Raw genomic sequence first — 21,428 nt, forward strand, 5'->3', positions numbered from 1 at the left:
TGCAATCTGGTGATAGTTTGATTCTATCATTGATGTGCTTGATCATAGCCAATAATCAAATTACGTCAAAAAAAAAAAAATGTGATCGTGCGACAATTAATAGAAAATTATTCAATAAGTATTATTGTATTTTTATTTTTGTACCGTTGGACCAATAATGTTTGCAATCACAACATTTTTAAAAAAAAAGCTATTTAGGGAAATTTATGGTATTTTAGTAGATCTTATGGTATTCTTAAAATAACTTTTTATTCAACTAATGGTTTTTGAAAATCTTATAAATTCTATATTAATCAACTTTAAATTTATGTAAAATCATTTAAAACGATTCATTTAAAACAATTCAAAATCTCTTGTTATTTAATAAACAATTTATAAAACTTACTTTAAATCTACTTTTTTTTTTTTTCAAAATATCACAACTTTTTGAGAAAAAAACTACTCAAATTAATTCTAGGAAACTTTTTTCCTTTTTTTACTTTTTTAGTTGAAAAATGTGACTGAAAATATCACACCTATTGTGGTGGTTGAAAGATTTAAAAGAAAAAACAAAATGTAACTTACCTCAATCGACTTACCTCAGCGAGGGTAACGTTTGGCCCCTCATGGATATGGAGTGATTGCATCGACAAATCTGAGGTTGCTCAATCAGAGAGTACTCGACCGATCTCCACGCTTGTTAAGCAAGCGTAGGCTCTACCTTTGGTCAATAAATTCGGACTCACAAACTACTGATTCTCCATTAAGTGCTCTCTTTTTTTTTTTTCAATTACTGATTATGCTTGATTGATTTTGATATCTCGATTTATAATCTTTAGACCGTCAAAAATCGTATGATACGAATAAGCACTTGGAGAAAAGGTTGCTAGACAGGTTTTCACTAATAAGAGTCATAGGGTAAAAGTTCCAAAGGGCGATTCTAAAGGCGATTAGGATTTTTTTTGTGACGACTAAGGATGCCGCCGTTGGGGTCTCCTCTGGTGGATAATGGGGCTGATCTCGCGTCGGAAGGTGGGTCTGATAGTCGTCTAGAGGCGGGGCTTGATGGTAGTGCACGGGGGCCAAGTGAGATTCTGATTCCGCAAGTGGGATCTACGCACGACTCTGTTTTAGATGTGTTGGTGAAGGAGGGTGATGCTCCAACAAAGAAGTCGTTTCTCACGGTGGCTAAAAAACATGTGTTTACTAAACAGAAATTTGTGGTGGAGAGGGTAAATGGGCAGGAGAGGATTATTGTCCCTAAAGAGGTGTTAACGGGGTCGAAGCCTCTATGGGAAGATTTCTTGATCGGAAAATTTCTTAATGATAAAGCTCCTCATGATTCTTAATAAGATCTGGAGGTTAGGGGACAAGTCCACAATGATTGATGTTATTGTCGTCAATGACACAACACTCAAGTTTCGAGTTAAAAACGAAACGATGCGGCGTAGGGTTTTGAATCGGGGTATGTGGAATATCATGGGAATTCTGATGATTGTTAGTAAATGGTCTCCGTTTGCAGAGGAAGTGCAGCCGGAGTGGAGTTCTTAGCAAGTGGAGTGGGGAAGCCAATTCGTCTCCATCCCAAAACTGAAGCTTGTGAAAGTTTTGACGAAGCTCAAATTCTAGTTGAAGCTGATCTCACTAAGGTTTTACCACGAGAGTTTGTAATTAGCGGTGAAGAGGAAAGAGAGTTGGATGTGGTTATTCACTATTTTTACCCTTGGCTTCCACCAAGGTACATTGGTTGTAATAAGTGGGGCCACTTAAGAGACTCTTGTCTTACGGCGAGTACCTCAAAGGATTCGGCTCCTGAGGAGCAAGTCTTACCGATCACTCTGGTGACTGATGGAAAGGCTTTAGAGGAAGCACAAACTGCTGAAAAAGGGGAAGGTTCACCTACGGTGGCTACTTTCTCTGGTGACGCGGGTTTGGTAGCGATTTCACCAGGGGATGCAAATGGTTGGAGCACCCCTCAAAAGAAGAGCCGCAGCCCCAGTAAGGGAACTAACTCTACTCTGGCTGAAGGCTCTACACTATCAAATTCTTACTTTGTTCTGAGTGAAAATGAGGATATGGGGGAGGGAGACGTGGTGTTAACGGATGTGGCAGAGACGCATCCTGTAGTGCATACGAAGGAGGTTGCTTCTCGAGAAAGGTTACTGGTGAAGAACTCAACTTCACTGGCTGACAAACCGACGACAGATCCACCGATGCGCCCTTATCTTCCCCGAGATTCTAAAACAGCTCACAAAACGGTCACTATTTCTTCTACTCGTGGAGCGGGTATGAAGAACTCCAAACATCATTAATCATGTCAGGATTCTTTTGGAATGTCCGCGGCTTAAACAAATCAAAAAAACATTCCGTTATAAAGAAATGGGTGGAGGAGAATAAGATGAAGTTTGGGTGCTTGATAGAAACTCGAGTACGAGAGAGGAAAGTTCCATTGGTGGTATTTAAATTTTTTAATGATTGGTCGGTTATAACAAATTATGAGTATAACCGCCGGGGTCGAATTTGGCTATTATGGGGACCTGATGTCCTTCTCACTCTTTTTTACAAGAGTGCACAGATGATAACTTGTTCAATCAAGCTGCCTGATCAGGGAGACGATTTCTTTTGTTCTTTTATTTATGGCTATAACACGGCAACAGAGAGAAGGGAGTTGTGGTCGGAGCTTCGTGATCATGCAGATAGCCTGATAATTAATGGTAAGCCATGGATGATAATGGGGGATTTTAACGAAACTCTGGATTTGTCGGAGCATTCTCACCTGGAGGGTCAGCCTGTGGCCACGCCAGGTATGAGGGACTTTCAAAGTATTGTGAACTATTGTGCTTTCTCCGATTTAGCAGCTCATGGCCCATTGTTTACTTGGAGTAATAAGAGGGTGAATGATCTTATCTCTAAGAAACTGGATCGAGTAATGGTGAATGCTTGTTGGTTGCATTCTTTTCCGACATCATACAGTGTTTTTGAGGCAGGTGGTTTCTCAGATCATCTGCGGTGTCGGATAGAACTAACGGCAGGTGTGGGAATCCATGTTCTCGTCGGAAGCCTTTTAAGTTTGTTAATGCTATTACGAGTTTACCGGAGTTTAAACCGTTTGCCAGTAACGCTTGGCAAACAACCGAGCCGTTGCATATGTCCACGTCTACGCTATATCGGTTCACTAAGAAGTTGAAAGCATTGAAACCAGGATTGCGGCAGTTGGATAAGAACAGAATGGGTGACTTGATCAAGAAATCCAAGGAGGCATATGAGGACTTATGTAAGAAACAGGAGCAGACACTCTTGTTCCCATCGTTGCATGCGATGGATGCAGAAAATATGGCTTATGAACGGTGGGAGCGTGTGGCTAGTTTGAAGGAGAAATACCTTAAGCAGAGATCAAAGCTGCACTGGTTCCAGGTTGGGGATAAAAACAACAAAACTTTTCACAGGGCTGTGCTTCAACGTGCGGCAAAAAATTCACTTAAGGAGATCCAGAGACCAGATGGCTCTGTCAGTAAGGATCCGGATGAGAAAAAAATTTGAAGCACAGAGATTTTTTAGAGAGTTCATGCAGTTGGTTCCTGGTGACTATGAGGAGGTTTCAGTTGATGTCTCACAAGGTTTGATGTTGTATCGCTGCTCTGAACGGGACAAAACTCTTTTGACTCGACCTGTTTTAGCAGAGGAGATTCAGAAGGTTTTGTTTGCAATGCCAAATGATAAATCGCCTGGTCCAGATGGGTATACGTCAGAGTTTTATAAAGCAGCTTAGGATTTTTTCGGTCAAGAGTTTGTTTTGGCGGTTCAGTCGTTCTTTGTCAAAGGCTGTCTACCCAAGGGAGTCAATTCAACAATATTAGCATTGATTCCAAAAAAGTCAGAGGCAAGAGAGATGAAGGATTATATGCTCATATCTTGCTGCAACGTTCTGTACAAGGTCATTTCAAAAATAATAGCAAATCAGTTAAAATTGGTGTTGCCAAAGTTCATAGCTGGGAATCAGTCCGCTTTTGTCAAAAATAGACTACTCATTGAGAATGTCTTACTTGCTACAGAATTGGTCAAGGATTATCACAAGGATTCAATATCAAACCGCTGTGCTATTAAGATAGATATCTCCAAAGCTTTCGACTCTGTTCAATGGGGGTTTTTGCACAACACATTGATGGCGATGGAGTTTCCTCCTGAATTTGTCAAATGGATCATGCTCTGTATAACAACTCCTTCTTTCTCTGTCCAAGTTAACGGCGCACATGCAGGATTTTTCAACAATAAACGTGGGCTAATACATGGGTGCTCTCTCTCTCCCTATCTTTTTGTTGTTGCTATGGATGTGCTTTCAAAAATGTTGGATAGAGCGACGACATCACAACAGTTTGGCTATCACCCGCGATGCAAGATCATTGGCTTAACTCATCTCAGCTTTGCTGATGACCTGCTTGTATTTTGGGATGGTAGTATTCGTTCCATAGAGGGGATAGTCCAGGTATTTTCGAATTTTGCCAGGCGCTCTGGTCTGCGTATCAGTATGGAAAAAACAACTGTTTACCTTGCGGGGGTCTCTCCCGACACTCACCAAGAAATTACGGATTGATTCTCCTTTGCAGTGGGTACTTTGCCGGTTCGATACTTAGGACTTCCTCTAGTCACTAAGCGTCTCTCTGCAACTGATTATCTTCCCCTTATTGAGCAAGTCAAATGAAGGATTGGATCTTGGTCCGCACGTTTCCTCTCGTATGCTGGTTGCCTTAATTTAATTAGTTATGTTCTTTGGAGCATTTGTAATTTCTGGTTCGCTGCATACCGCCTACCCCGGGAATGTATTCGAACTGTGGAGAAGATTTGTTCAGCTTATCTTTGGTCTGGAGCAGAGCTTAACACAAATAAAGCCAAGGTCGCTTGGGTGGATGTCTGTAAACCAAAAACTGAAGGGGGCTTAGGTTTGCGATCTCTGCAAGAAGGCAATGATGTGAGCTGTTTGAAGATAATTTGGCGTATCATCTCTTGCGAGGATTCGCTGTGGGTTATATGGGTGAAACAAACTCTTCTCAAGCATTCCTCTCTCTGGTCAGTTGAGGCAACACAGCTGGGCTCCTGGATGTGGAAAAAAATATTGAAGTTTCGGGATGTCGCAAAACCTTTTACTAAATCTACCGTCAATGATGGCCAGCGAACTTCTTTCTGGTTTGATAACTGGTCTCATTTGGGTCGTCTTATGCCTCTAGTTAGGCCACGGGGAATCATTGATATGGGTATCGGTCAACACGCTACAGTTGCTGAGGCTTGGACCCGTCGTCGGAGACGCCATCAAACAACCCAACTCACTGTAGTAGAGGACGTGTTGCATACGCACTGGCTTAACCGCAATACAGAGGTAGATAAAGTTCTATGGAAAGGGAAGAATGATGAGTACAAAGCTGTTTTTTCTACTAGGGATACCTGGCATAATCTCCGTCAAGCTTCAATTGTGGTCGGATGGAGGAGTGGGGTATGGTTCAATTATGCCACTCCGAAATTTTCGTTTTGTGTTTGGTTAGCAGTGCAAAATAGGCTGTCCAGAGGGGACCGGATGATGCTCTGGAACAACGGAGCGGATGTCACTTGTGTTTTCTGTCACAATGCTCTCGAAACGAGAGACCATCTCTTTTTCTCCTGTGAGTTTACATATGGTCTTTGGAACAACCTTGCTTCTCGCATTTATACCACTCGACACTCCACTGATTGGCAAATGGTCGTCAATACGGCTTCTTCTTCTTGGCCTCATTGGACAATTGGGTTTCTTGCGCGTTACGTTTTGCAGATCTCTATATATTCACTTTGGCGGGAACGGAATGACCGTCGACATGAAGCTCTCCCCACCGCACAAGCTCAGCTCATTCAACGGATTGATCGACAAATTCAAAACCAACTGCTTGCAATTCAGCTTGGAGGTGATGTACGGTTTCAGGATGGATTGGGCATTTGGCTAGCATCGCGTTTTTAATTCTTCTGTTTTTATACTTAATCAGCTTTCCCTGTGGAAAACAAACAAATTTTTAAGTTTCATGTCGCACACGATGTAAAAACGTTTTTTCTTTTTTGAATTTAATTTAACATATTTTCAAAAAAAAAAAAAAAGAATTTGATATCTCGATGAATCTATCATTAAAAGTTTGCTTTTGGTTGATAGTATTGCAGAAATGGTAAAGGATTACCCTGGGTTCTGTATCACGGCGTTCATAATGATCTTCGAATCAAAGTTCACCTAGGATTTAGGTGACTTTTGCTTTTCATACTCTCAAGATTTCTGGTAATTAGCTTACTGATTCTATTTCGGTGTATCTTTCATGGTAACCTTTGTTTTTACAAGTATGTGCTTTCGTTAGTATCGGAACTGTTCCACTCTACTCTTACTACTTTTTTTCCACCTTCTATTTTCTATCCCACGAATCTACTCGTGCATGGACTCTCTTTTCTGATTTCTTCACTCTCTTTATAATTACAACAAACAGAGAATAATAAGTAAAAAATTATAATAATGAAAATAGTACGTACGTTCCACTTACATCATTCGGTGTGAGGACGAAAGCCTTTCCGACGATCGTGAAGGTGACATATATCAGGCAGCGTCTCATAATTATATCCCTCTGATTGTACGATTGATCTTGCCATCTTGACTATCAAACCGTAAAAAAATAACATTAAAATGAAAGAATGTTAACAAGTGCCTTGCGACAACTAAAAATCTTTACCGACAGATTTATTATTATTACCTCTGGACCAACAGTGTTTGTACTTCGATAGTCAACTAGGGTTTCGCAGCCCGTAGACCATTTCCATTACACAATTTTTATGGTTGTCTTTACATAAGTTTAATTAAAAAATATTATATTATAAAAGTGTCTTCACTAAAACATTTTAGACCTAGTGTCTCACACTTTCAAGAAAATTATTTTACAATATTAATATTTCATTTTTAATTTAACATGTCTAATGAAGATGCTGGAGCATTTGCAACAAAAGTCTCTCCCCATAGTCTTTTATCTAAAAAAGAAACAATAAAGTAATAAATACTATTGTGTAATGATGTGAGTCTCTATAAAATTTTAAAAAAATAAAACTACGGAGACTTTTCGCTACTTTTTCGAAAAATTTTCTTAATTAAATATTAATATTTAATATTTTATTATTCCTTTTTATAGAAATTATGCTGAGAAATTACCAAAATGTACAACATTTAGAATAAGTTATTGGCCTTACCACGGTAACGTACGTATGCTCCCCAGAGAAATGCGCTGGAATGGTACCTCCAAATACTACCTCCCCACCGTCGTGTCGCGACCTCCTTCTCGAGAGCGAGGGAACCGTCTCAGCCAGGTCGACAACACTTTACTGTAATCTTCCCTTCGTTTAGCATGTAGTACCAAACAGGAAGTGTTTCTGACCAAGAATCTGACGAGCTTCCGAGTCCCAACATACCATCAAACAGCACATTCATTAATTTATCGGATGGAGGAGTATAAACGCCTCTATGAAGGACTGTGACGTGATATTAACCCCACCATAGCACTGGAAATGGTGGGATTAAACCTTTGTTCCTATTTTAAACATAGAGTAGAGGTTTAAACTTTAAAGTGAATATACAGATATCATTTTTATTTTTTTGGCATATACAGTCTAAACAGATAATAATTCAGAATAACGATACAATTAATGACAAGTCCATTAACGAAAATTAATAACAAGTCCATGATATATTTGTAATTTAGGCATTAAGTTTTACATAGTAATATTAAACTGTCCATGATATATTTTGATTTAGGCATTAAGTTTTAGATAATAATATTAAATTATTTAATTATTACGTCAATGTAGGATCAAATCCAACATTTTTTCAAAACAAAAACAAAAATCATTAAGCAAATCCACAAAAAGAAAATATTTGTTTCAGCAAATTAGTTTGCCATACAAAATAATCATCATTTTTTTAAAAGCAAAATAAAAGCAAAAGATAAGTATACAGAACTGTATTGACATATTGATATAGTGTAAGGATCTAAATAACCTGCAAGAGATTGGAGGAGGGGGGAGAGATAGAAAGCTACAATAAAAACCCTTTAAAACTTTAAGCTATTAATTCATCTCAAGTTTGCATCTCATGTAGTAATTTTCCCTTTTTGTTTTTAAATAAATATGCCACTTAAGAAAATTTTACTATATCACGAAGAGGCAACAAGAGTTTGTATAACCAAATTCGATAATTCAACTCAATAACTCTCTAGTCTCTCAACAAGAATATTTAAAATATACGTTTGAGATAGAAAGTGCTATGATTCGGTGAACATGATGGTAATTGTCGATATACGTTTAAACTTGAATCAAATAATTTAGTTGAAGAAACGCACAAAGTCAAGATATACCTATACGGCTCTACCAAGCAGCAGTGGCCTATATTGAGACAATTGATGGCTCCATTGTCTTAAACTGGAAAATTGAATTATACGCATTTTACCCTTCTCTCACACATAATAACTTCCCTCTGTTCAATTAAAGTTCATCTTATTTTTTAAGCGGCTCATTTTTCTAGCATGTTAACCATGAATCAAAATGATAACATCTTGTTGCTACTTATTTAGATAAATATTTTTATTGTCCTTTCAACATTATAGACAAAAAAAAATTAGTCATATCATTTGTTATTCTAGTTTTAAAAATTAGAAACGATAAACAAATCAAATATTATAAACACGTTTTCTATACAACCAGCCAAAGGTATAAGTGGGATACGGTATTAATTGGCATATAAAGATGATGCAATAAATTCTTTAAGACAAAAACAGCGCTGGGCGAATTCGAAGAAAAATGTAAAAAAAAGAAAGTAGGAAACCCAAAACAAAGAAGGCCCTGTTCGTTTACCTGTCGCTGGATCCAGCGATAGTGACAGATTTCAGCGACATCATATGTTGTTTGTTTGTCTATTGCTAGCGACTGGTGCGACTGTCGTTAAAAACTGTTGTTGAATTGTTCGTTTGCCTGTCGCCGTGACTAATTACTATATATATATATATTTAACTGTCGCCGCTACTAATAGTTAATAAACGTGTAACAGACTTAAATAGACTTTATGACTGAAACAGACATATATTCCCTTTACATGTATTTTGAGGGAAAATATATAAACTTTATTTTCGAATTTTCCTGAGTTTCAACGAGTAAATAGAAGAAAATTACCCTGCTTCTATCTTTTCTCTTCGCTTCTTTCCATGTTGAACTTAGAATACCATTTAGCCGAATCTTTCTCCTTTCTATCAGCTGGATTAGTGAAGTTCACCCAATTCATACCAAGACGGATTGTGTAACCACTACTGAACTCGTAAACATCCATCGAAGACCATGGAAAATACCCTGCTACGTTGCATCCATCCCTACATATAAGATTTATTGATATGAACTGTCATTTGATTTTTTTTCCCCATGTATAAAACTGCCAAAGATCAAACTAGTAACTGTAAAAAATCACAGATAACTTACTCGATTGCGCATTTCAGACAAGACAAATGACTACAGTGGCTTTCAATTCGTTCTTGGTCTGCTAGTGCTTCAGCAAGTGTTAGATTGCCAGAAGTAGGAAATCCTGTAACGTTCTAATTAACATGTAATTCATATATTTTTGTTAAGTAAACTTGTTTATATATAAATATATATATATATATATATATATCATATACATTACCATTCTCAGTGATATAGGTAAGTGGGTTTTCGTAATTGTCTTTGATATAGTTTAGAATTTGACGGAGCCCAGGAGGATAATACACAATATTATCACTCTGTAAAAAACCGTTTGAATTAGTGATATAATTTTTGTATTATTATGAGCTCTATTTTATATGATAAATATTTTTAGTTAAAAACTAAAAATTGATACTCACTTGAACACCAATTGGAACTCCACCACGAGAAGCTGCTTATTAAAAAAGAAAACAAATTAAAATCCAGTTTACGTGGACATGCATGCAGATACTATAAAATTCCCAATTCTGAGACAGAAAAATACCATTCAATTAATATAGATTAAAAAAAATGATGGATAGACATACTGCTTAAGTTCGCTCTTGGATCAGTTTGGATGTTTGGTGGTGTCGAAATGGGTTGCAATGAATCAGTTGCATACTGTGTGTAGTAATAATTTAAACCTAGAAACTCCATGGATCCTTTCACTAATTGAGATTCTAAATCTGTAAATCTTGGCAATCTTTCTCTTAATGTATCTTTCATAGTCTTCGGATAATCTCCATATACCAGAGGATCCAAGAACCATCCAACAATGAAATCAAACGCTCGCCCCGCAGCCATCTGATCTGAAACGCTTGCTTCATTTAAAGGAACAAACCATCTTCCAATTAAAGTTATTCCAATATTTCCTCCTTGTAACCCCTGCACATTGTTAAGCCTGCTTATAAAGGCTTAATCGTTTTTTATTTGCATTTGTGTAGAAGTAAAAGAAACAAAAAGTAAGACGTGGATGTGAAATATATGTTTTTTCATGCAGTGTCTTTTAATTTCTATTTCTATATTTATTTTTCTTGCAATTGTGGGTAAACTAACTGTATTGAAGCGAAAAAGGTCAATCACTTATTATTTGTGTTAAGGTTAATAAAAAAAAAAAAACGAAACAAAACAAAACAAAGGAAGACTTGATGTGTAACTATGACATAACTCATATGGTTTTATTCGTATGAATACCTTGTATTTCTGCCGATATGTAGATACAGTTGTAGCATGAGCAAGAAGTTGATGATAGCCAACAGTATAAGGTTCTGTACCAGAATTTCCTCCAAATTCACAACCTGTGCATCGCCCCGGTGGAGATATATCAATTCCGTAACCTCTGTATGCAAACGTGTAAGGTTGATTAAATGTGATCCAAAACTTCACTCTATCTCCAAATCTTTGGAAGAGAAGCTCAGCGTAATCCTTGTAAGCCTCCCTATGTATATTACCATACATAAAGATATACATGAGCTTATAAATGTAATGTCTAGTAAAAAAATAAGGCAGGTAAGTATAACTTCTGCCACCGACAGAAATAACTATAATAAAAGAGTTTTGGTTAAAACATCTATTTATTGAATCGCTTACACTATACGTTTGTTTAGAAAACCGCCATACTCATCTTCTAAAGCTTGGGGGACATCCCAATGGAATATTGTCACGAATGGTTCTATGCCTACGTGTTCGTGTGATCAAGTTGATTGCTATGATCAAAGATATACCAAAATATAACAAGAAAAATCCTCATGTATGTGTAAAAATTATATTTATGAAATAATTACCATTGGCTTTCAGTTCGTTGATGAGGTTGTCATAATATTTTATTCCATTCTCATCCACTCCTCCACACAGCTTTCCCTCTAAGAGGGCGATATATACATAATAGAGAGAGAGTAAAAATGTAATTAAAACAATAAAACCCCAATTAAAAGATTGGAATAAGAATGAGGGTAATATTACTTGGTAGGACCCTTGACCATGCTATAGAGAATCTGTAAGCTTGAACATTCAAGCGTTTCAATAATTGGACATCCTCCTATAACGCAATGAACTTTCCCGATCAAATTTCATTCCAAGTGACTGTATAAACAAGGATAAACAAAATAAACTAAACCTTATAAAGCTCATAGGAGTTGCAAGCCAGATCTCCCGTAGTGCGATCTGGAACCCTTTCTGCTAGATGAAAAAGTCTATATTGTGAGCAAATATATTTGTCAAAATGTATATATGTACATGTTGATAACCCCTATATGATATGTGTTTTTTAGAAAAAATATGATATATGTGTATATATATATATAATTATTCACATATCAAAAATAAGGACAAAACCTGGATATCTATGAGTATAGTAGTCCCATCCATTAAGCGCTCTATGCGCAGCACCTTCAATCTAGTACACGCAAATCACTTTTTTAAAATAGAAATTTCTTCCTAATATTTTTATTTATTACATAATTACACTACAACAAATATGTACATTGTTAGCACGAGAGAAACGCTATAATATGTAATTCATAGCTCTTTTACAAACGCTATATTAGGTCACTGTTATTGTAGGTACCTCACATATGATAGCGCAGAATTCGTATGCTATGATATAGTATTATACCATAGCAGTACAGAAATGCTATGTTATCCCGCTTTTCAAATTTTTAAAAATAATGTTATAAGTCATTTTACACGCTATGTTAGGAGTTTTTACCGTAATTATATCATAGCACTAATCAAATGCTATAATATATTTTATTGGATCACAAAATTCATGCTGTTTTATTTATTATTATAATTTTTTTTTCAAAATTTGTTTAAATATATTTATATTTTTACATTTCATAAAATAATCAACATACATAACATAAATTACATTAACCAAAATAAGTCTTACATAACAAAGTGTCACCAAGTCTTAAACAAAATAAAACTAACATTAAAAATAAAAAAAACACTATTTGACATGTACATGTAACCCATCCAAGCCTTTCTTACTTGTAGCAAAGACTCTCTTTTAGCTGCTCACTCAGCGTTTCTTGAAACAGTCCAATGAACAGCTACTAGTTCACTTTGAATATATGAAAAAGACATGTTAGTTATCCTCTCCATATGTATCTGCTCATATGAAACAAAAGAATCGTGAGAAGCCACAATATGCCATTAACCCTATAAGCACATAGCAATCACATAGAGATAAATAAACCATAAATTGTAAGTCTTACCTATACATGAGCGAAAATATACGAGACACAATTCAATATCAGAAATAAACATGAAAATTGTTAACCTTTAAGGAACAATAAAGAGTATAAGGAATTAATACCAAATCATCATCATCCATTTGGCTGTTCCCACCACTACGGTTCTCCCTCAAACCTTATTTTCTTCTTCCAGCTGTGCGCATCGTTGCTTTGCTAAGACCATAAGGCTTCGTTTGGCTTCTCGTAGGAAGAGAAAACAATCTAATGTCAATCAAAAGCCTAAGCAAAAAACATCTTACCTAAAATTTGAGCTGCAATTTCCCTATCCTTATGCTGGAGTTGTGCTTTGGCTTCAAGTCTAGATATATCTGATTGTTGTCAATACACAGTAAGAAAATGCAGATAGATCCATAACGGAGAAAAAAAACATGTAAAAACATCAAAGTTTTGAAACAAGCTAAAAAGGAACCAAATGTCTTTCAGCTGAATAACATTCTCATGATGCAGCTTTAGAATTTTTATCTCCCTGATTGTTGTTATCAAAAACTGCATCAAACCAATTGTGAGAATGGATAAGGTAGTATTTGCTCAACAGGAGGTAAGACCTTCTCCTTGAGGTATCCTCTGAACTGTGCTCCATCTTGATCCTAACGAATGAAACAACTCATTACACTTAGCAATCCAAACAAATGATTCAGAAAATTGCTTTCCCAAAGCTCGAAGTGATACTTGTAGAGGAGAGACCAATCTACCAAAAAAAAGATAATGAAAATAGAAGGTCTGAAATTTACATATATGAATCAAATCTATAACTTTAGCAAACCAAAATTAATCAATTACCTTTAAAGAATTTTTTCCACCGTAGATATCCCCACCACAAGCATGTCAAAAACTCTGTCTTATTTCCATGTTGACTTAACTCAAAGCAATTCATCAAAACTGAAATTAAGAGATTAATAGTTACTCAGGCAAGGAGGAAACTACAAACATGAATAGAGTTAACGGAAAATTCATCTCTTACGTTTTCTTAAAAGCTTTTGAGGACCTAAAACTGTGCCTCCACCAAAGGCTTGTTCCACTTATCCGCTCATACTTTCCATCTCCATTGACCTAAATAAGAACAAGTAAACAAAAACCATAGTTATATAATCCACATTCTCTGTATGTCCTCGAGAAACAATCTACAATACCTCTGTACACAAAACTATTGCTGAATCGACTTATCACCCAAATCATGCAAGCGTTGTGCACTAAAACAAGAAAAAAATAACAAGCTTATGAATTTAATTCGATGTCATGAGAGAAATAAGCATATCATATAGGTCATCCAATATCATAGATACAATTCAATATATCGACCTCTCCAGAAAAACATATAATAAAGAGAAATGTTGAACAATCAAAAGCTTAACCCACCTATTGATTTACAAGCAATCAAAATACTAAAACTTTGAAACCGAATCCGAACCATATCCATCGCAAAGAGACTAAATCAGACTCGAGATCTAATCGTTCATCTAAACACAAAAAGGAACAAATCACAGAGAAGAAGAAACAAGAAAAATCATATAAATAAGAACCTGGAGCTTAAATAGTTGAAAGAAATTTGAAAAAATGGAGGAATTTGTTGTTAGGTAGCTTGAAATATCGCAAACTCGGATCTAGATAGAGAAAGATAATAAGAGAAGGAAGCAAATAAAAATTGAGGTAGAGGGAGACATAACGATTCGTGTTAATCACTTTTTCGCCGAGATATGAAATCGGAATGGATGCGAAATGAGGCCGCCGACGAGCTTCACGGTGGAGTCTATGGTGGACTCAAAAAGACCTAGATTTCAATTTGGGGGAAGAAATTTTTTTTGATGTTTTGTTCGTCTCGTCGTACAGAGAAGAGATAAGGTTTTATTTTTGCTGTAAACGTGGCACTTTGATATAAAAAACAAAAACAATCTTTTTTGGTTCTATTGACACAAAAAAAAATTGGATCTGAAATGCGCTTAAACGAAAATTTTCATCAAAGTAGTGGCGGAACAAACGATTTTAGGTTCTCACTTAATGAATTTTTATCTTAGCGTCTTTCTAGTGCTATTGTATAGTAATTAAAAAAAAGTTTATTTTTCATAGCAGTTAGAGAAAATGCGCTATAATCTACTGCTATCAATGTGAACTTTTCTTGTAGTGTTATAACGAACATATACTTGATATGCTGAAGTTGCTGCACCAAAAGTGAAGTTTGTTGGAAAATCAGTTCGACTGAACATTTGCACATCATTGCAGTTGAAGGGTTCTTTAGCTTGGCACGCTGGATTGCAAACTCGTTGACTCGTTGCACTGAAAACTGCAAAGAGAAGCACAAGGATGCAAGTTTCACGGAATGTCATGTGGCTTGAGAGATCACTTTCACTTATTGTATTTTTGGCTGATGAAGAAGAACTGTTGAAGCTGAATCCTTTGATTGAACCTTCACCAAACAAAAGAGATATATGAGAAGAAGACAATCGCAGAGAAGAGAACAAAAGCGTTATAGTAAAACAGAGCGTGACAGGTTAAGACACAAACCTGAGAGTTGGATAGCAAACCTGAAACCTGAGTGAAACAATAAGTTCAACAAGAATCTTGAACTTAGCAGTATATATATAGGCAGACACTTCCAAATCTAAACTATAAACACGGGTCACGCAATCATATGCGAAACATAGCTAAATCTTTGCATTTCGGCCATTTTGAGATTTACAGATATCGGATAATTTACGAAACTAATGACACTGACGCCTTAGTTGAATAAAATAACACGACACGTTTTCCCGATAGTCCTAACGCATAAGTTTAAAAAAATAATAACAGGACGACACGTTAGCCCAATAGTCTTCTAGTCCCTCTCCGGCTCGCTGACTTCTGGTAAATTGTGTGGTTCTGATCGCTTCATCTTCGCTGGATCTACATAATGGATAACACACTTGACTGTTCGTTTTGTTGTCATTGGTGATAGATAAGGTACAACAACCACATATCTGTTTATGCTATCGTTACAACCTGACAAAAGAAAATAATTTAAATTCGTTCTCAAAATATAATAAAGTTGTATCGAAATGTGTCTTAATCGTCACTCATGACACGAAAACGAAGGGAGTCGTTATTTTCTGGGTCCATATTAAAAGTTTAAAAGATTATTGACTTTTCTAGTATGGGGTGGTCAAGACCACTCATCGAAAATCCACCTCTTGCCTTCGAAATCTCGTTCCGTTGCACTTTGAAATCTCTTTTAAAAATTTGATGTCAAAAATAAGTAAAAGATTTATTACTACGAAAAAGAAAAAAAAAAACAAACTAATTTTGCGATTTTAGATTTTTTGCATACTAATGTTTGTGGTTACGCAGTAAAGCATATATATTGTATGCAGGATATGTTGGAAGTGATTAACTGAATTAAATAACTTGAGCTTGCATGGTGTTTTTGACCGACAATACAAAATTTGAAACAATTCTTGTAATGAAATTGAGGAAATTGGGAATGAAGAAATTGATATAAACTATTACTTTGAATTTTTTGATTTTTATTTGAAATTGAGGATGAGAATTTACACTTGTTTTTAGCAGTAGTGACGTAGTTTAACCATTGGAAACCCCTATCGTTACTGTAAATTCTTGCATCCACACAGTTGTATAATTCAACTCATCTAATGGTTAAGAAATCTTGATTGTAAACTCATCAACTTCATGTCAATTTTGCTATCGCACATAAATTATCGGTGGAAAGTTGGACAATAATGCAAGATGGAACTGTAAGATGGGCAATACTGCAAGATGTAAATGCATTATGGAACTCATTTGGATAAGTTGGACAACAATGCAACTTGGACAAATAATACAAGCCTTCCAATTTTTTTTTTTTTTTTTTTTTGATAAGAATGTAGATATTCATTTTACAATGAAAGTTAAAGTAACACAATATGAAGCATAACCAATACATGGCCCCATGCCAAAAATAAGAAGAAAAAACATGGAGTCATACCACATTCTTGAATCAAAGCATCAATTTAATCCATAAGAAAAGCTCAAGGAAGAAGATGAAGTGATACAAGTTAAAGAGAATCCCTTAAGTGAAGCTTAGAATAAAACAAAGGAAAAATGAACCATGGAAAAAGGCGGATGACCAGAAGACGATGAGACAGTCCTTTCAGCGGTAATACGAGCCGATCAAGCGACTGCGGAATCACCTAGCTTAATGAGGCAGGCAATGCTTTTTCACTCTACCAACTCCCTCCTAGAGTCAAAAGCACGGAGCGAAACAACTTCATATCCACAACAAGCCATTCTAGCACCGTCAATCACAAATTCCAGACACTAAAAGCCTTTGACATTATTCAAAGCTTCTCACAAGGCAAACACTTATTCGTAGAAGTTGAATCTGAAGCTTAGACAATAGTGGCACAAGGATGCAATAAATAGCTAGTCATAGTGTATAGCCGGCTCGAGTTGTTTATAGAAATGGGGGTAGTCGTTTATAGCATAAAGAACAAAAAAAACAGAAAGCAGTAATCTTGAACCTCAAAGCAAAATATTAGTAAATGTTTAATACAAAAAAAATGAAAAGAAAAAATACATAAAACAACGAGAAAACATATAGATAAAAATATATTATTCACGTTTAAAACTTGGAAAGAACCAACGTAAAACTTGGAAAGAACCAACGTGCACTAGAGAATGGAACGGAGGAAAAAACAAATTTATGCGGTCGTTCTACCTTCTTCGAATCGAGATTGGAGATGAAGATATTGTTTTCTTGATATTTCTCTTCAGAAAGATTACCATTGAAGTAGATGGAATTTCTAGTGATTCCTTCCAAATCCTTAGTAAGCACTGTAATACCTAAATCCAAAAGAATTGCCTCATCTTTCAAAGAAACGATTTTGTCCCATTTGGTCTTCTTGGATGAATCCATCTTGTAGATTTGAAAGGTCCATTTTTTGGACCTAGGCGGACGTTGGCTCTCAACAAATAACACATCTCCTCGTACAGTGACTACTATATTATACCTTATGGTAGGCAAATATGGGAGACCTCGTGATCCAAGAGGTCTTATGCCAAGACCTACTGATCTTGGTAGGCATTCACGTACGCTAATTCTGAAAATTTCCAAAGGAATTTCTCCAGAGAAATCGTGAATACGGAGTTTATAATAGTTGAAACAAAAAAGCTTGTGATCTTTGTATACCATTTTAAAACACTCGTCAATACCTAACAAATACGGAATTATTTTCCACGAGTTATCTCCTCTCTTGAAAGAAACCGCATTTACTTCACCAAACATTCCTATAATTAAGTAATCTTGGGTTTTCTCGTCTACCCATAATACCGGAGAGGTGATCCCATATTCAAAACTCGGTAGATTGATCCGTTCCCGTGTTAAAAGATGTAAGATATAGAACTTATATTGAGGGACATCCTCGATGTAACCTCGATCGTCTAGCATGAGAAGCCAGCTTCTACAAGTCGCCACACAAAAGCTCTTCCCAAAGTCATCGCCAAGATCTTGAGTCTTGTATTGCTTTTATTTTTCTTCAGGATTGAACAAGAGACCGTAGTTTTTGTCCTTTGGGAAGAGAATCATCCAAGGGATCTGATTATTTGGCTCAGATATTTTCGAAGCTGATCGCCATGATGAACAAACAGTTTTGGCTCGTTCAAAATCCGCAAATCCAAGGCTTTCGAAAACCAATCGAAGGAGATCTAGTGGAAGCTGAGACCAGCAATGGAGATTTCTTTTTGAACCTGATCGAGTGATTTCATTACCAGAGACGGCAAGAGAGGCCATCCTCTGGGTCTTCTTTTTCGTTTTCATTCTCGGCGAGAGAGAGAGATTTTATAAAGAGAGTAACTCTTTCATTACCTACAAGAGACATTAGAGACGTAGAGTACTCTTATCTATTTAAAGCCAACCCTAAAAAGGGATCTAGGTAACTAGTATTTCGATGAACCGGTAAAAAAGGCGAAATTAATTTGCATATTTATATTCAGGTTTGTGCAACAAGTCAAAGAAACATCTATTATTATCTCCATACAATTGTGTGGATGCAAGAATATTATTTTGTCTGTAGACTAGTCAAAAGAGCTTGCTTGCGCATTCATCAATGGATGATCCTTGTAACCGAGATAAGCTCGATCTTCTGGCGAGATCTCTCAATTCAGACAAGCTTCTCCCAAGTTTCAACGCTACTTTTGTCTCGAAAACTAGCCCATCCTCTGTTCTATCTGTTTTGATCGTTTCTTCCAAGAGAGAGAAGAATCCGGCAGAGTTTCTATACATCTCACACACCATCCCTACTTGACCACCGTGCTCTAACGTGTTCACTACGGCAGCCAATGAGGCACACGTCGTTGCTACTACTCCAGCTAAACCTGAGTCATGGCCTATAAAACCAGAACTTACAGCAGCTATTCCGGTTAACACCGGTCCAGAGATGGCCAAAACCCGGTTTAATTTCAAGGCCACGTTACCTAATTTATCGTACTCCTCTGCATCTCTACTCTTAATAATCTCAACCACCTCTCTCATCTCCATCTCGAGCTCCGAGTTCCACCCGTTAGCTTCGGTTATGGGATGAGTGACTTCAGGTTTTGTTTCGGGCCACCAAATCGCTGGCTTGAATTCTTGAGGGAACTTCTCGAGCATGGTACCGACAAGAGGAAGTGGGTAAGCTTTGTCTAAACAGAGCACTCTCTTTATCACTTCTTTCACGTCTGCTTCACTGATTCCATCTTCGCTCTTCTCCCTCAGAACCATCTCGATTCTGTTTCTCAGCTGCTTGAACAGCCTCGTCGCGTTCCTCTGCTCTTCCACTAGCTGCGACGGCTGAAGCTTGTTCATCAAGGCAGCCAAACCTGTTGCAGAAGCCAACAAAAGCGTAGAAGCTATATTCACCGCGGAAACAGAGTCTCCTCCAACAGCGTTCATGGAGGCTATTCCGGCCATCATAGCGGCAGTGAGAGTGATCATGTTGACGGAATTAAGCAAGAGAGAGTTCCAGTTATTGCGTTGCTCTCCAATGTTCTTGTGCATCTCTACTCTATCTATAACTTCTTCAAGAACTGCCATGAGCCGGGACCTTTGCAAGACCTGATCATCGCACGCTCTCTTCTTCTTCCCTTGTCTCTCTAACACCGAAAGATCGATATTTTCAGCAAACCCATCCAACCGAAAACTCGATTCTACGACTCTTGAGTTCTGGTTCTTGATCGGTATTTGCGGAGTTGATACATTAAATTTAGGTAATTTTGGGATTGAGACCGCTGATCTTGTTCTTGTGCAAGAAGAACAAGAAGTAGAAAGCATAAATATTGAAGCCTGTAGTGACGCCATATGGAGGAGATTGCTGTAGATTTTCAAATCTCGTTTTGTTGATTTTTTTTGTTTCTCTCTTGTTTTTCTTGTTCTGGCTTTGTAACTAAGGAGGGGGTGATCTAATGTATATATAAGTTTCATTAGTTTGTGACATTTACAGGAGAGGAGTTAATAATTAAAAAATGTATGACCAAAAGGAAGTGTTTGACCAATGACCAGTTCGTAGTTAATGTATTTCTCCTGTGGTGATATTGGTCAACCACTCGCTAAAACTATAGATTATGGTTCACTTGTTGTCTCCTTAGAACGAGTCTACATATTTGAAAGATAATAAAATGGTTTAACATGGAATAGTGTGTATTCACAATCAAAAATAGTCTACTGAACATATAAAAAAGACCAATTTCAACATTTATTTCACGAGATAGGTTTATTTTTCAATTGATGGAATGGAACTAAAAACAAAAATTTATTTTCCTGAGGTCAAAATAACATAATTTAACATCAGACTAATATAAAATCTACTATTGTGGAATAGTAACGATTGTGTTTTTGTATAATGGAAAACTTGCCGCTTCCGTTAGAGTCTATTAGGCGTGCCAATATATATATAATACACCAGTGGCTGTTTCTGATGTTCCCATCTGCAATAAACACCACCAAACAGTTGTTTATGGAGTAGCTTCAGATTAAGTCCAGATATGGGTTCTGTGAAACAAACATTTACCTTGCTCTCTAGTGAGTAATAATCCTGCCACAAGTATAGGTCTTGGCTGTAACTTGCAAGTTGCAACAGCGGAATCATAACAACTTCCCGGCAGTAGTGAGACAGTCTTTATTACCTTGTGATGCAAGGTTGGTCTCTATTTTAATGTTATCTTTGTATATAATAAGAATATGACGAGGGAAGAGCCAAGAACCTACAAGATGTGGGGTAACAATGGTGAGAATAAAGAGCTAAGAACCTGAAATGTGGAGAAAAAGAGTTGTGGTTTCACCTCTTTTATGTCTCCCTTGCACTTTGGTTCTCTTACGATTTAAGAAATAAAGTCTTAAGTCTGTGATACATTAAGCACTTCATCAGTTTAAGTCTTTGAAAAGAAATAAAATGGATACTGTCCTGAAAATATAGTTTGTAATATTCCCATAACAGAAGCCACAAGATTTCAGATTCTGAGATAATTATTACTTTTTCCAAAGCATTTGAAACAAGAACATAGTTGGACTGCAAATCTGCATAATTAGTATTAGAACCGGAGTTCTCTGAGTCTGACAATGATCTGATTCCATTGGAGACTCTTGGAAGCCACAACTGAGCTGATCCCGAAATTTTCTTATTGCAAAGCTTTTCCACTAGCTTCTTAGCTTCATAGGTCCTTCCT

General features: G+C 36.6%; 2 protein-coding genes, 1 long non-coding RNA gene and 1 pseudogene across 5 annotated transcripts; all 4 read right to left on the minus strand.

The window, feature by feature from the left end:
* Window positions 8,998-15,504, minus strand: LOC104718113 (myrosinase 4). Its single transcript, XM_010435789.2, has 13 exons — window positions 15,264-15,504; window positions 14,903-15,165; window positions 11,842-11,902; window positions 11,624-11,682; window positions 11,470-11,545; window positions 11,292-11,369; window positions 11,098-11,185; window positions 10,702-10,945; window positions 10,056-10,392; window positions 9,888-9,919; window positions 9,689-9,785; window positions 9,487-9,589; window positions 8,998-9,380 (listed from the first exon to the last, which is right to left on the minus strand). The coding sequence occupies exons 2-13, from the start codon at window positions 15,083-15,085 to the stop codon at window positions 9,194-9,196; spliced, it is 1,545 nt and encodes a 514-aa protein (XP_010434091.1). The 5' UTR covers window positions 15,086-15,165; window positions 15,264-15,504; the 3' UTR covers window positions 8,998-9,193.
* Window positions 12,388-14,890, minus strand: LOC104718112. 3 transcript variants are annotated; one of them, XR_002033807.1, is made up of 6 exons: window positions 13,895-14,890; window positions 13,726-13,814; window positions 13,545-13,643; window positions 13,004-13,452; window positions 12,827-12,917; window positions 12,388-12,618 (listed from the first exon to the last, which is right to left on the minus strand). It is a non-coding gene; the product is annotated as an uncharacterized LOC104718112 (long non-coding RNA). The 3 variants fall into 3 exon arrangements; XR_002033808.1 differs by having other exon boundaries at window positions 12,827-13,351; XR_756348.1 differs by having other exon boundaries at window positions 12,827-13,452.
* On the minus strand, window positions 16,605-18,675 carry LOC104718114 (annotated as a pseudogene).
* On the minus strand, window positions 18,691-20,144 carry LOC104718116 (probable F-box protein At4g22030). The gene has a single exon (XM_010435790.1). The coding sequence runs from the start codon at window positions 20,062-20,064 to the stop codon at window positions 18,808-18,810; it is 1,257 nt and encodes a 418-aa protein (XP_010434092.1). The 5' UTR covers window positions 20,065-20,144; the 3' UTR covers window positions 18,691-18,807.

This window comes from Camelina sativa, chromosome 10 (genome assembly GCF_000633955.1).
Source record: "Camelina sativa cultivar DH55 chromosome 10, Cs, whole genome shotgun sequence".
Taxonomy (NCBI): Eukaryota; Viridiplantae; Streptophyta; class Magnoliopsida; order Brassicales; family Brassicaceae; genus Camelina; species Camelina sativa.

Coding starts and splice junctions, on each gene's coding strand:
- LOC104718116 (XM_010435790.1), bottom strand. CDS start 20,064: ATGGCGTCACTACAGGCTTCAATATTTATGCTTTCTACTTCTTGTTCT.
- LOC104718113 (XM_010435789.2), bottom strand. CDS start 15,085: ATGACATTCCGTGAAACTTGCATCCTTGTGCTTCTCTTTGCAGTTTTC. Junction 9,786..9,887: donor GAGTTCCAATTGGTGTTCAA/GTGAGTATCAAT, acceptor GGTTTTTTACAG/AGTGATAATATTGTGTATTA. Junction 9,381..9,486: donor TGTCTGAAATGCGCAATCGA/GTAAGTTATCTG, acceptor TCTTATATGTAG/GGATGGATGCAACGTAGCAG.